General features: G+C 34.7%; 1 protein-coding gene across 8 annotated transcripts in view; it reads left to right on the top strand.

Annotated features, from left to right (window-relative positions):
- Positions 1 to 15822, top strand: part of LOC105493024 (NME/NM23 family member 7) — a 208637-nt gene that overhangs the window by 99591 nt on the left and 93224 nt on the right. For 5 of the 8 annotated variants that reach the window (XM_071075327.1, XM_011760446.2, XM_071075318.1 and 2 more), the window contains 3 exons: positions 1968 to 2032; positions 4562 to 4630; positions 8904 to 9005. In XM_071075327.1, the coding sequence (XP_070931428.1) occupies positions 1968 to 2032; positions 4562 to 4630; positions 8904 to 9005 (236 nt within the window). Of the gene's footprint in view, positions 1 to 1967; positions 2033 to 4561; positions 4631 to 8903; positions 9006 to 9278; positions 9391 to 12500; positions 15616 to 15822 lie in introns of those variants that run through there. The other 3 variants (XM_071075325.1, XR_011610935.1, XM_071075326.1) reach the window with 3 other exon arrangements.

Genomic DNA, 15822 nt, shown 5'->3' with positions numbered 1-15822 from the left:
ATCTTTATAATTCTATCGGTATGCAATCCCATGTCACTGATTTGGGGCAGGGAGATTATTTTACTCATTCAGCCACTGGATATGCTGCATCCTCAAGATCTGATCAGTTTCCTTCTCTATAAATGCTATATAGTATGTTTTGGGTTTCTATGTCCAAAATAATTCAGTGTCTTTCCCCTTATTAATTTGATTTCATCATTACTTGTTTTCTTCTTAAAGGTACTGTCATTCTTCCATTCACTTGGGTTCAAAATGTTGAAATCATCTTTTACCCTTCTTTCATCTTCATACTTTGTATCCAGTTTAATCCTATTGCTTCTTGTTTGAAAATATCTTATATTCATTACCTCCTTCTTTCTCTACTGCTGCCATCCACGCTTTGAAGTTCAAAATAAGAGAGAAAATATTTAAATATATCTTGGCCTATTTTTTTCCAACCAGCATTCTGAATGATTTCAAAAGCTTTTGCTATTCTTTCCACTACTTATTCTTTTCTTCAGACCAGCTTGCTCATCACTATTGCATTAGTGACCTTCCTAAAATACTACTTTTATTTTGTATTTTCTCATTCAACATTTTTAGTAACTCTTCATTTCTTTTGGCAGCGTTTCTTTTTGAAGGAAAGCTTTTCTCGTGGACTCTCAGTGTTGACATAAATTATTTTAACTTTAAGTAATACAACTTAAATATGTCCAAATTAAAACTAAATACAAATTTTTGCACATAAAACTACATAGCTAAAATAATTTGCAAATTCATAGCAAGCAAAACTATACAACAAAATTTAACTTGATAGCATTAATGTGACAGAGGATGTTATTTGCCATAAAAACAAGCTTAACGTGAATATAGTACAGACTCTGAGTTAGGCATGAGCCTGTTCTACTGCGATGACTCACTTAATCCACCACTTTTCTGTCTTCAAGCTTCTGAGAAACCTTTGTTTCTATAGCATGCTATGATATCATTTGACCTTCATTTGGTACAGATGTATCATTTGAGAAATAGATCCTTCTCTATCTTTTTCTCACCCCTCAGCCTGCTACAATTAAAATAGCACTACATGGCTATGGTAGGATAGTAAATACAAATGCACATTCAGACACTAACAGTACATGGTGATTTAGGGTCACTCAGTAAGATCCAGATGATCCAGAATATGGGTGTGTGTGTGTGTGTGTGTGTGTGTGTGTGTGTGCCTTTGTGCACGTATGTATAAGAGACAGAGTTTCAGTTGACTTGAAAAAAAAAAACTTAGACTTTTATAGGAAACAAATGGAATCTCAAAGTCAGCCCCATTCCCCCAGAGACTATAGACTCCAATATAAAAATCACTCATCTGTAGGATAAAGACTATATTCCTCATGTTGGTATTTAAGGCCTTTATTGATTTGAATTGAATCTCTTTTCCTTTTTAATTTGTTTTTCTTTTCTCTCTTCTTACTGTCGTTTAAATATGCTCACACTTTCCCAGATGTGTGCCTTCTCTCCTGTCCCTGTATAAGCTCATCTGTCCACAGCCTTTAAGGACCATTCATGCTTTTCATTTCCCCTTGAAGCTTCTTCCTGTTTCTTCAGTTACAATTTGATTTTACTCCTTCTTTGAACTCTTGTTTGAATTCCTTCTGTATCTTGTACTTGGCATTTCATTTCTTTGTATTAAATAATGCTGTTTATAATTGTTTGATTTTTATGTTCTCTACATCACTAGACTTAAGGGGCTTTAAAGGCAAAATATTATCTTAAAAGTTTTTTGCATAATCCTCAGAACCATTGTTGATATTCTTGAAGCATTTACTAAGGAAATCAAATGATTAAATTTAATGCTCAGTATTTGGGATTTAATTTAGTTTCTCTTGCAAAGTGTGTGTTTTTTTTAATATAGAGTATAAAGAAAAAGTACTTTTCTAAGAAACTAAAATGTCTTAAAATTTTGTATTTTTACACTCATTGTCCTTCATTTTCAGGACTGTTGGGAAAGATCCTGATGGCTATCCGAGATGCAGGTTTTGAAATTTCAGCTATGCAGATGGTAGGTACTTTACAATGAACCATAATATTCATGAGGATTTTTTTCAAAAATAGTCATAAAATGCTTTACTTTGAATGTTCCCTGTGTACTCGTGAACCACATTAAAAATAAAAGATATACTTACTGAACTCAGTAACCTTCCTATAGTCAAAAAATGGTTTTCAAAATGATTTTTCCCATATACTATTTTACTGAGAGAAGTAATATTCAATGATACACCTAATTTAAGCTTATAAGGTAAGTTTATACAGTTCTGGAAACTTTAGTTGCAAAATAAATAGGGACCAAAAACTGTATTTTGTTCTTATAAACAAAATGTAGAATCAAAGTGAGAAACTGTGATGAGTTTTCTGTCTTCTCTATTCTTAACTAAACAGATAATGAAGGAAGAGAATCAGTTTTCAGATTTTTTTCCCTAACCAGTGCCTTTTGCTGGTTTTTGAACTTTCTCTCAAGACCTTCTTTGGAGTTAGTGTATTCCAGCACCTCTATTGGCACTTGTACCACTGGACCTTCAGAGCCTATGCTTATTCAAAATTGTGCTGCTCATACATTCCTAAGAAACCTTTCAGTGAGAAACAACAGCCACTTTGGTAGAGGTCATACCTTTGTGCTGTACTCATTGGTACATTTGACTAGAAATTGGGTAACAGATTATTATATGAATCAGATAAACAATTTGGTTTTTACAGTGTTTGAAACCCAGCAAGTTTATGCTTTTTTGATAGTGAAATACCAAAATAGCCATTTTGAAGCTGAGAATTTTTTTACCAGTATCATTTGTATTTTCTTTTTCTGAAAAGAAACAGCTTTCTTTCTTTTTTTTTTTTTATTATTATTATACTTTAAGTTCTAGGGTACATGTGGATAACGTGCAGGTTTGTTACATATGTATACTTGTGCCATGTTGGTGTGCTGCACCAACAGCTTTCTACAAAGTCTTAAGATTACCCAAAATCAAGGACCAGGACACAAACTGAAGTTCTATTTTGTGCCAATAAGCCAAAAAAAAAAGGAAATAGTTTACAAAGTCATTGAGCAAAACTTGAAGACTAATGAGAAAATTGATATTTCAAGAATCTTACCTAGAATTATAAAGTAATTGTCAGCCAAAACTTTCTAAAAGTATTAGCTTGGTGATATATTAACAAGATTGTAGGATGACATATGAGCCTATTTAAAAAAATATAGAAATGTTAGTTTTAAACACTGACCTAATTCTAGATCTGCAGCTTAGCATAGTGATTGGTGATTGGGTAGCGTTTGTATTCAATGAAAAAAATAATTTTAAAAATGATTAACTGAGCCTATAGGGAAGGCATGGTAGTGTAGTAGCAAGCACAATCATTGACTTTTGGAGTCAGAAATATCTATTTCTGAATCTTAGCTGCTTTCTAGGCACGTGGCCTTGGCCAAATGTCAGGCCTTCTTATTCTCAGTTTTCTCATCTAGGCAATGAAAGTATTATTATTTGCCTAAATGGGTTATTCTGCAGATTAAATAAAATAATCATTTCTGGCTCAAATTACTAAGTATTTAATAAATGATATGTTCTGTTAGTATTTTGTTGCATTTAACAAAACATATGTGAATGTAGGATAAAACACTGAAATCCAACAGAATTTCCTCCCTATAGTCGTAATGTTACCCATAAAAATAAATCCTCACAGCTTAAATTATTGTCCGTATAGGCAGAAATTTCTCAGTAGGTCTTCAATCCTGGCAACAATAAACAAGCAAAATAGAGGGAAAATAAAATTGAGAATTCTGAGGCTATTAAAAAAAAAATAAGGTCAGTTTCTGAGAACCTTAGAATTTAACGAAATTTTAATCCTAACTAAATTTAAATTCAGCCTTGATAAGAATAAGTCCTTCTAGACTTACTTTGTAAGCATATTCTTACTCATAATTCTTTTTGAAGAGTAGCAGGAAGTCCACATGACTTGTATAAGTGCTTTATCACGAACTAGACTAACTAGAGACTTTTCCGAATGCTTGGGAGGAAGATAGTATTGTTTTCTGTCTCCTCTAAAAGTCTGAACTATTTTTCTTTAGTAATATTTCTTTCTTGTGCCACTAATCTATCAATAATGCAATTAATATTGCATATAAATCTTTTGTATCAAGAATGAGATTTTTTTCAGAGAGAGGTGTAGTGTAGTAAGTAAAAGTATGATCAATGGGGTTAGACTGCGTGAGATAGGATGCCAGTTTGAGGAGGTTATATGACCCCTCTGAGTCTTAATAGTCTCATCTGTAAGGTGGAGCTATTAATACTACCTATGCAGTAAGGGGGTTGTGAGGGCTAAATGAGATGATGCATGTACAGAACCTAGAATGATGCTGTTATCCATTGTTATTCTTGATGAGCTGATCTTTAATAACACTTTTTCTTCAAAGAGTAATCTATGTAAAGTGTACATTTTAGAGTAAAGAAGATATTACAAGTGTTAAGTGCTAAGTGCGGCTCATTTATTTTTCTTTTGTTGGTTGGTTTATGGTTTTGTTTTGTTTTATTTTTTAATATAGTTCAATATGGATCGGGTTAATGTTGAAGAATTCTATGAAGTTTATAAAGGAGTAGTGACTGAATATCATGTAAGTATGAAAGTAAATGTAAAACATTTGTACTGTTAAATAAAAAGTATAGGATTCAGTGTTTTGGACTAAGCTCCTATCTAGGTCCCAAGTGGCCAGACTAAAACAGAGTCATTCATACTAAAATTGTCAAAAACCTAAGTTGTTATCTGACCTTCTGAGAAATCAGGAGAGAGCAAGCCAAATTTCCCAAACAGGCTAATTTCATTTGATATAATAATGAAGTTTTCTCTGCCTTTCATCCATATGACAAAAAGTAACCTGAGGTAACCTGATGTTAACCAGTCAGTTATTTCCACATTACTTTCTTCAAACTATATACCTTTCATATCTCCCAAAATTCATTGCAACCAGCCTGCAGCTTCCTAAACTCAATTCTCTTCTTTCTTCTTCCTGCTCTGTGGAGTCAGACACTAGGTTCATATCCTAAATCCTGTAATTATGTGACCATCGACAATTTATTTACCTTCTTTAAACCTTGATTAACCCATTTATAAAATGGGAATAATACTATTACCCACCTTATGAGATTGTTATGAGAATTAAATGAAATAAATTATGTAAAACAGTCTTATATATTAAAAGTACTCAGTAAATATTACCTGCTATTATTGTTGTTTTTATTATTATTTAGTCTGCATAATTCTTTGGTAGTAGATTCCATGTTGATCATTTACACCTATATTTTCTACTTTAACATGTACAGTCATAAAAAGGTGGTAATTCCTATCTCATACTGTTATCCACTTATTATATATATTGAGTATCTGCTATATGCCAAATAATCAGTGATGAACAAAAAACATACTGCCTGCATTTATGGAACTTATGCTCTGGGGAGGATAGACATTAAATCAAATGATCCTACACATAGCTACCTAAGGACAGCAGTCAAAAGGCTGTCAAGGAAACAAAAAGGTTCTTTTTTTTTGTTTAAAAAATGTGTGACTTAATTAAAAACTAGGGTGACTTAAAAATTCTGAGTCAGTTTTTGAAGGAACATGTTATGCTGTTGACGAAATTCTTTGTTTAACATGTTTTTTTCCTTTCCATTTTATACATTTTGATCAGCCTTGTATGTCTATTTTCAATGGTATCTGTAATCAACACTGAAAGAGAATGAGTGAGAGAGAGAGACATAAAAAGAAAAAGGGGAGGAGGGAGAGAGAGAGAAAAAGAAAGAAAGAAACAAAGGAAAGAAAGGAGGGAGAGGGAAAAGAAGGAAACAAGGAAGGGAGGGAAGAAAGCAGACAAAATTTACTTTTCTGTTTTTGGAAAACTTGTTCATGCCTTCTGCTCCTCCTGAAAATTTGGCTCTTGACATTTATGTGTAGGCAGTACTTCAATATCATGAGGCAGAAAATTAGACTCAATATAATTATCCATAAAAAATCAATTACATATGACCTTTGTGAAATAGAAAAATGACTTTGGGGGATACACTCAGGAACTCTAATCAGTAGAGTTATGAGTACCATATAAATTATGAAATCCTTTTCCTCCTCTTTTTGCTTCTGTAGTTTATATTAGGTAAGATGACTGCTTTTGGATCACTATTCAAATATATTCTGTAATAGATTTTTTTACTTTGGTGTTGTGTATCATAAACCCTCCAAAGTCATGAAAATGGCTTACATGACCCTACATGGTCTGGCCTCATCTCTTACTGCTTTCCCGTAGTCTCAGCTCCTAGCCTCTAAGCTGATCTTCACATATCCCTACTGTACTTCTGCCTCAAAGTTTTTATATCTATTTTCACTTCTGCCTGAAGTATTCTTTGCTATTCAAGAGGGTGAAAAAAAATATTTTTTGAGTGTTCTGGACACTGTGAGAGGCATTTTTCTTTGATCATGTTTTTCATTATACCATTTTATATAGAGAGCTAAGAAAAAACAGTATACTTCTGTTTTTCCCCTGTTATTCTGTGTGCTGTTATTCTCATACATTTTACATCTATATATGCTACAAACCCAACAATACACTGCTAATATTTTTGCTTTGAACAATTATGTTTGAAAGCAACTAAAAATAGAAAAATTAGCCAGGTGTGGTGGTAGGCACCTGTAGTCCCAGCTACTTTTGAGGCTGAGGCACAAGAATAGCCTGAACCTGGGAGGCTGAGGTTGCGGTGAGCCAAGATTGCGCCACTGTGCTCCAGCTGGGCAACAGAGCAAAACTCTGTCTCAAAAAAAAAAAAAAAAAAAAAAAAAAAGAAAGAAAAGAAAAGAAAAAGAAAAAGAAAAAGAAACCAACTAAAAAAAGCATTTTATGTTTATACTTGACATGTTTACTGTTGCTTTGTATAGATTTATATTTTTGTCTGGTATTTTTTCCTTCTGCCTAAAGAACTTCCTTTAATATTTCTTACGCTGAAATGCTTCTGATGGTGAATTGTCTCAGGCCTTTTTTGTCTTAAAACGTCTTCCTTTTTTCTTCATTTTTGAAAAATATTTTCTCACTTGGGTATAGAATACAGATTTACATTTTTTGGTCATCGTTGTTGTCATCCTTATCTTTTTCCCACTGTTATATAATATCCTTCTCCCCCGCCCAACCCCCTGGCTGCTTAAAAGGCTTTTTGTTTTTGTTTTTAGCTAATTTTATTGTGATGCATCCTAGTGTACTTCTCTTTGCATTTATTATCCTTGGGTTCTGTTGGATCTATAGGTTTATGGATTTCAGCAAATTTGGAAAGTTTTTAGCACTTATTTTTAAAAATATATTTTATGTTTATCACCTTTTCTTCTCTTCTGATATTCTAATTACACATATAATAGCTTGACATGATTGCACAGCAGGGCTTTTTTCTTCTTCATTTTTCTTTTTCTCTATGCTTATTTTTGAATAGTTTCTATTGAATGTCTTCAAATTTATTGTTCTTCTGCAATGTCTTATCCTGTTCACCCCATTCAGTGTATTTTTAAATTTAGATGTCTTAGATTATGTCTCTAGAAGTTCTGTTTGGATCTTTTAAATATTTTTTATTTTCTCCTCATCATGTTCATATTTCCTTGTATAATTTGAGAATGTGGAACTTATAATAGCTGTTTTAATATCCCTATGTTATTATGTCATTTAATTGCTGGGTCTATTTATTGAGTTTTCTTCTGGTAATTGTTAGTATTTCCCTACATATTTGCCTGCCTGGTAATTTTTTACTGGATGCTGCATATTATAAAATTTACAGTGTTACATGGTAGATTTGTAAAGAGTGTTCAATTTTGGCCTGGCACTTAGTTAAATCACTTGGAATCAATTTGAAACTTTTCAGTCTTGCTTTTTATCTTTGTAGGATGGGTATAGGGCCTCTTATAATCTAGGGCTAATTTAGGTCAACTACTATGGTGCAGTACCCTTCTGAGGACTCTCCCTGATGCTCCATGTATCATATAAAAAGGCCTTTCACTCTGACTGGTAGAAACATAAACTCCTCTCAGCCTTGTGCTGTCTCTGAGTTGTTTGGTCTACTTTGTGGCAATTCTTTCCCCAGCCTCAAGTAGTTTCCTCAACACGTGACAGATTAGTAGCCAAAAACTCATGGGAACTGCTCTGCAGATCCTGTAGCTTATTCTCTGCATACTCCCCTCATCTCTCCAGTATTCTTCCCTGAAAATAAGAGCTACATTGGCCACCCCGAAGTCCAATCTTTGTCTTTTCAACTCAGAGAACGTTGGGCTCTGTTATGTTTCCTCTGCCTGGTCTACTGGTCTGGAAACTGCCTCAAGACAGTGAGAGAGAGCAATTCTACAGCTCACCTCATCTGTTTCCATACTTTCAGGGGTCATAGACCTGTGCTGCCCATCACCCACTGTATGAAAACTATTGTTTCATATATTTTGTCTAGTTTCTAGATGTTTAATATGGGAGAATAAATCTGGTCCTATTATTTTCTTGTTGCTAGAATGCGTTATGATTCTTAAAAGGTTTTTTAGGATAAAACATTTGAAATATATTTAGTAATGTGAATTCAACAACATTGTATTCAAGAAGGCCTTTGCAAGGAAGATATACTAGAAGATCATTCCAAATAATGAAAGTGTTGGATAATAAAACATTACATTAAAATGTGATAGGAATGGAGAAGAGAGAGCATATTAAAAAATATTCTTCAAGGAAAAATGGACAGAATTTGGGAACTGCTTGATGTGTGGGATATAAGTGGGGAAGAAGTCACAGATGACTTTAAGGACATTAGTGGAACAGTGTCACAATTAAAACAGGACAATTAAAAATTGTTAAAATTCTTTTCATTCTTTTATATTAAATTTCATAGGACATGGTGACAGAAATGTATTCTGGCCCTTGCGTAGCAATGGAGATTCAACAGAATAATGCTACAAAGACATTTAGAGAATTTTGTGGACCTGTTGATCCTGTAAGTTATTGTTTAAAATATTAGCCTACTTTGTGTTACCTATTCACTATTTTAACAGGTTTATAATTTTTCCTTTCTTCCTTTAAGTAAATAATATAAAAGTGAATATAATATACAAAGTTTTAATTCAAAATGGCACTTTACAAAATTCATTTTTACATAACATTCGGAGAAAGATAATTTTTTTTTTGTTAACTTAGTGACAATATAGAATAGGCAGAAGCATTTACTATGGCATTTTCTTTTTTTCTTTCTTCTTACTAAATTGTCCAGGTAAATATGTTTTGCAAGCTTCATAATAGAAAGTATCTAAGGTATTATATATCCTTTGACATAGAGGGGCCATAAAGAAAGCTCTTATAATACAGTGGCAGCCTACCAATACGTAAGTAAATATGGTCAATGGGACTTATATGAAATTTTTTCACTAGTATACGTTTCAATTTGCTTTGGGTTTTCTTCCTAAAGCAAACTACTTTTTCTTGGACATTTGACTGTGTGTGTGTGTGTGTGTGTGTATGTGTGATAGGTGTGGGGAGGGTGACAAGTAGAAGTAGCATTAGAACACTGTGATAAAGCTCTATGCAAATATTAGAAACTGGATAGGATTGTGGGAAGCATTACTGATTTAAACACTAACCTTAATTTAAATGTACTGTTTCCTGTATTTTGCTATTATTTATAAGTAGTTTATTGAAGATGAGCAGCCAATTCAATTTAATTTTATTCAGGACATTATTTATTTGTTTATTTTTAATTTTTTTTTTTTTTCAGACAGAGTCTCACTCTGTTGCCCAGGCTGGAGTGCAGTGGTGCAATCTCGGCTCACTGCAACCTCCACCTTACAGGCTCTAGTGATTCTTCTGCCTCAGCCTTCTGAGTAGCTGGGACTACAGGTGTGTGCCACCACGCCTGGCTAAGTTTTTGTATTTTTAGTAGAGACGGGGTTTCATCCTGTTGGCCAGGCTGGTCTTTAACTCCTAACCTCAGGTGATCAGCCCGTCTCAGCCTCCCAAAGTGTTGAAATTACTGGCATGAGTTGCCGTGCCCGGCCATTTATTGAACACCCTTAGATGTAAGACAATAAATCCAGAGCATCTATCAAGAAATTATCTTGTGTGAAAGTGCTGCTAGATTAAGCCCAGTAGGGGAGAACAATACTCCTATTTTCAATATTCTAAAAGTGTGTATATATATATTCACTCAGTAAATGTTCCTTGAATAAATACCTAGAAAAAAATGGGAATCAGCATTCTTTTTTCTTTTTGGGACTCTTCTTTCTATGATCATGAACCTACTCACTCCCCAGCTCCTCCCCAATGACCCTATCCTTTATCATTCCTTGCTCTGTAAGTGATCTAAAAATCTAAAAGATCTTCTAAAAGATCTTTTAGAACACTTACAGTGCCACATACAAATAAGGATATTGTTATTTTAGTAAAATTCAAATGTTGGATTGTGTAGCAATGAAGCAGTTAATATGACCTGAAAGTAGTTAAGAAAACTTAAAGGAAGAGAGATATAAACAGGTGTTTGAAAGACAAATTAGGGCACAAAGAGAATGGGAAAAGATCTAAAGCATGTATAAAAACACCAGTGAAGGAATTTGCAAACTTACTATGGTGTACAGCAAGAATATTTTCTTGACTTCGGTGGGAAATACATAGCTGGAAGCACAAGGAAATACATTTTCTTAGATAGAGGAAATATGGTAGAGAATTCTGGTAGAGATGGGCATGATTTTAGCCTTAGAAGGCAGGATAAAAATTATAATTCTATTTAAGTTGAATCCCATATCATAGGAAATTGGAATTCCTTGTATGCAGCTTAATTTTGACTATACTGAATTGTTACTTTGATGCAACTAGATCAAACTAAATTGGAAGAGATTAAAGACAGAGGCTCTAGAAATAGAAAGAGACGGACCTGATGACATCAATAGAGAAAGTTGGGAGGACCTCCTTTATATCTTTTTGGGGAGAAGGAATAGATACTTAAATAATACCTGTGGTTGTGATAGAGTAATGATTACAGGGTGACTCTGTTGCAGAGGACATTGAGAGAAATTGGTAATGATGCTGTTTATTGAAAATTAATTATAAGAAATTAGGAAGGGATTGATTTTTGGCTAGATGAGTAAAGGTAACTCAGTTTTTGCCATTTTTGACATTTTAAATTTCTGATTTCTGTTTGATGGGCAAGAGGGTTTTTTGTACTTTTTTTTTAAGGTAAGTAAAACTGTGAGTGATCAGCTTGATCTAACAAACAGGAGTAAATTAAAGAGACAAAAACTGAAACAAAAAAGGAAAGAAATAAGATGATTCATTATTTTGTTCTCTCGTTTATTCAGTAAATATTTATTGAGCCCATGTCAGTATTTGTGAATACAAAGATAGAAGCCCAGGCTGGGCATGGTGGCACACACCTGTAATCCCAGCATTTTGGGAGGGTAAGGCAGGAGGGTTGCTTGAGGCCAGGAGTTGGAGACCAGCCTGGGCAATATAGTGAGACCCTATTGCTATAAAATTACATATATATGTGTGTGTGTGTGTGTGTGTGTGTGTGTGTGTGTATACACACATAATTATATATATATATATTTTTCTATATTTTTGTTGTATATATTATGTAATAAAGTTGTATATAATATAAACCTCAAAGATCTTAGCCTGTGAGTAAACAACTGTAAGCAGCTAATTTCCATGCAATATGGCAGTTGCATTGTTAGATATTTGCAGGTACTGTGGGAACCCAGAATTATAGCACTTAGCCTGGGAATGTGTGAAACAATGGTTTGAATGTGTCCCCCAAAAGTTCATGTGTTGGAAACTTAATGCCCATATGTATATGTTGATGGTATTTGGAAGTGGGGCCTTTGAGAGGTAATAGGATTAGATAAGGTCATCATGGTGAGGCCCCCATGGTGAGACTAGTGGCTTTATGAGAAGAGGAAGAGAGACCTGGGCTGACATGCACACTCTTGCCCTATCGCCATGTGATATCATTCATCATGTTATGACACAGTAAGGCCTTCACCAAATGCTAGTGCCATGCTCTCAGGCCTTCCAGCCTCCAGAACTTACAGTTATTTCTTACAGAAATAACTTTAAAAAAATATTTTCAAATGCTCTCACCCAGCAGAAATACATTTATTTTCTCCATAAATTGCTAGTCTCAGATATTGTAGCAAAAGAAAATGGACTAAGATATGTGACAAAGGTCAGGGGAACCATGGCTTCTGAGCTGAATTGTAAGGAATTAGAACTTAGCTTAGTGATGAAGGTGGGAAATGATATGGTTAAAGTTTTGAATGCCTAAAACAGCAACACTTTGGGGCTACAGCAAGCTCTTTATTACTGCTGGAACTAATGTTCAGTGCAAGGAATAATAAAGGATGGGGTCATTGGGGAGGAGCTGGGGAGTGAGCAGGTTCATGATCATACAAAGAAGAGTCTTGAAAAGAAAAAAAAATGCTGATTCCCATTTTTTTTCTAGGTATTTATTCAAGGAACATTTACTGAGTGAATAGTATGTGCAAGGCTCACTCCTAGGTCCTGTTGCTGGGGCATAATAAAGGTGACTAGAACACGTTATATTTCCTTAAGGACCTCGTAACCTCATGGTAGCTCAATCTTGAAACTGTTTCAGGGCCCTGAATCTTGTCTCATTAAGCGTGGATGGCATTACTCTATTATGTTTTTTTGGTTCATTTTAGTTGTTTATAAGTTCCTCATAGCATTATAGAAAGTTGCACCGCAGGGATTTTAAAATTTGGGACTGATTTTACATGTAAAATGTTAACAGTGGTTGTCCTTAGGAGGTGGAAATATGATAATATTTCAGTTCTACTTTCCTTTATATTGCAAAATTTCTTTGAAGTCTTATATGACTTTTATAATAAGAAAAATGCTTTTTATCTTGAAACTTGAAAGTTAATGAACTTTTGAATGAGGAGGCATATACTTACAAGAACTAATTCTCTTGTGTCTCAGACTCCTGAGTTACATTCTGTTTCCAAGTGGAGATCCAGGATGTCAGGCAGGACTGTATGCCTTTGATGGGTGTTTTCAAATCAGAAGAAATACTTTAGTAGTTACATTCAAACTATGTTTTGAGGACGAAAAAATGTCTCTTTCCCTTTGGTCTCAGAATTTCAAAATCTATTTGATTCCTTTTCTCCATTCTTGTCTTTCCCCCTTTTCTCTCCACTTCACCAACAAATGAATATTGAATGCTTACTCCATGCCGGTAACTGCTAGGTGCTACTAGGTTTATATTAATGATCAAGCCAGTACAGGTTTGTTTTTTGAAGAATGTATGATCTAGCTCTAGGAAGAGATAGAATCAATAATTAAATAGTAATTTTACCTTAAACAGCAGATGTTCCAGTCTATTCGTGTATTATATTATCTTAAAATAATTTAGAAATTCATTTCTTCATTGCCTAGTCATTCCCATATCTAAAGAAAGACCCTTGGTGACAAGATGTGCAAATATAATTAGTGCTTGGAAGATGGCCAGGTACCTAATGGCCATACAATAAATGTTTGATGAATTCATGAATAAACTGGCTATATTGTATATATACCTAACATCTGGTACTAACTTATTATTTAAATATTTTTTCTATCAAAATGGGTCCTGCTTCTAACAAATTATTTTCTAAGATATAGAGCTATTTTATAAATTGATTCAAAGGAAAGTTCAGCCTAACAGTGACCATTAAATCAGTTTGTAACTGTATATGTTGCAGATTGACATCATTTCATCATTGATGTCTGTGCTTTTGGCATATTCTTCCCCTTCCTGATCTTATAATAGCTGGAAGGAACACACATTATGTATTAACAAAATTTCTTTCAGTCCCTCTAGAAGTGGTGGCCAAAGAGGAGAGTGGTGCACAAGACAATTCATTAGGGAGGGGGGAGATATTAGACTTGTAATTTCTATTTACTATCTACAAAGTAAAATGAGATTAAGTTTTAATAAAATATAATGTGTGGACTGATAAGACTGCATTTCTATAATTTATTTAAAATATCTGCTTAAAGCCCTGCAGTGGCTCCCTATTACCTTCCATAGAAAGGCTTTCAAAGTCTTCCATGAAACAGCCATTCCTACTTCTAGCCTCATTTCTTGCTGCATTTTGTGCCTTTCCTCTGTCCTCTGCATTTGCACTTTACCCTCCACTAATATCAAACTGGGCCGGGCAGGGTGGTTCCCCCTGTAATCCCAGCACTTTGGAAGGCCGAGGCAGGTGATTCACTTGAGGTCAGGAGTTCGAGATTAGCCTGGCCAACATGGCGAAACCCCATCTCTGCTAAAAATATAAAAATTAGCCAGGCATGGTGGCGGGTGCCTGTAATCCTAGCTACTCAGGAGGCAAAAGCAGGAGAATCGCTTGAACCCGCGAAGTGGAGGTTGCAGTGAGCTGAGATTGCACCACTGCACTCCAGCTTGGGTGAGAAAGTTATTCTGTCTAAAAAAAAAAAAATTATACATATGTATATCAAACTGTTTATTCTTTCTTAATAAACCAGTGTCTTTCTTCACTCTTTCCTCTGTTTCTGTATCCTCTTATTATCTTATTGACAGAGATACTTCCCCTCTCTCTCAGCTATTGAAACTTTACCCAAGCATCTGGGAATTCAATATTGGCCCCACCACCCTCAGATAGAATGGCTACTTCCTCTTTTGTGGCCTCATTTTACCCTATATATACTATGTTTATATCACCTGTTAAATTTTACTGTATTTATTTACTATCTGTCTACTCCCTAAAATTGTGGCCTAGATAATGTTTTATTCATCTAGTATTTCTAGCGTGTAGCAGAGTACTTAGAATGTGGAAAGCACTTGATAAATAGTTTATGGTGGAACAAATGAATGGAAGAATATGTCTAGAGTCATGTACTGGACAAATGAATGGACTTTTTGAAACAGAATATGGTCCTATTAAAAAACAAAAAAAGAGTCCAGGATTTCCCCCAGACTTTTGAATTTGCCTTGTTTTCACCACTCATATTGTAGTATGGCATGCTATGTAAAATATTACAGATCTGTTAAATAAATGTGTATATATGTATATATTCATATGTCTGTATTCATATATACAGATATATGAATATCCAAAATCTATTAAACAGGAAATCTAAGAAGAGGAGAGCATCCACACCTGAGAACAGCTTAGCGTAAGATGAGCATGGTTCAGACTTGGAAAGAGAACCTGGTATAGGGTTTTAGAGCCGAGGTGGGGTAAGCATGGTTTCCCTGTAGAAGGAATGGCCTGGCATAGGGTGCCTGATCTTATGCACAGAGAGGAGTGCCTGTGATCCTGGGGAGCAGCCTGGCATGGGGAGTCAGAACCTGAGTGAGGTGAAGAGAGCATTCACATGTGGAGGCAGCCCAGTGCCAGATGGGCATTGATACAGAAGGGAGATCTGGCCTGGTGTGTCAGAGCCTGATTGGCATGACCAAGGCATCCGGGTGAGAGGCATCGTCTGGGTGCCTGCGTGAGATGAGAAGAGCATCTTCATGGGGAATAGGTGATGACAGATGTGGAAGATTGGTTATATGTGGTAGAATTGATCAAATAACTAAATAAATTAAAGACAGTAGGAGCCAGATTTCTCTCAGAGGAGAGATATACAAATACAGAAAATGAGAAAACTGCAATGAACTTTGTGTTCGAATTGGAATTGGAGATATGATATGAAGTCATGGCTTTCAATATACACAGATTAAATGTAGAAATAAAAGATATAAATGTGTGTATGTGTGTATGTGTATACCCTAACTATGCCCCCTAACAGCAGGA

The sequence above is a fragment of the Macaca nemestrina genome, chromosome 1 (genome assembly GCF_043159975.1).
Source record: "Macaca nemestrina isolate mMacNem1 chromosome 1, mMacNem.hap1, whole genome shotgun sequence".
NCBI lineage: Eukaryota > Metazoa > Chordata > Mammalia > Primates > Cercopithecidae > Macaca > Macaca nemestrina.
This window is presented reverse-complemented; position numbering and strand designations above follow the sequence as displayed.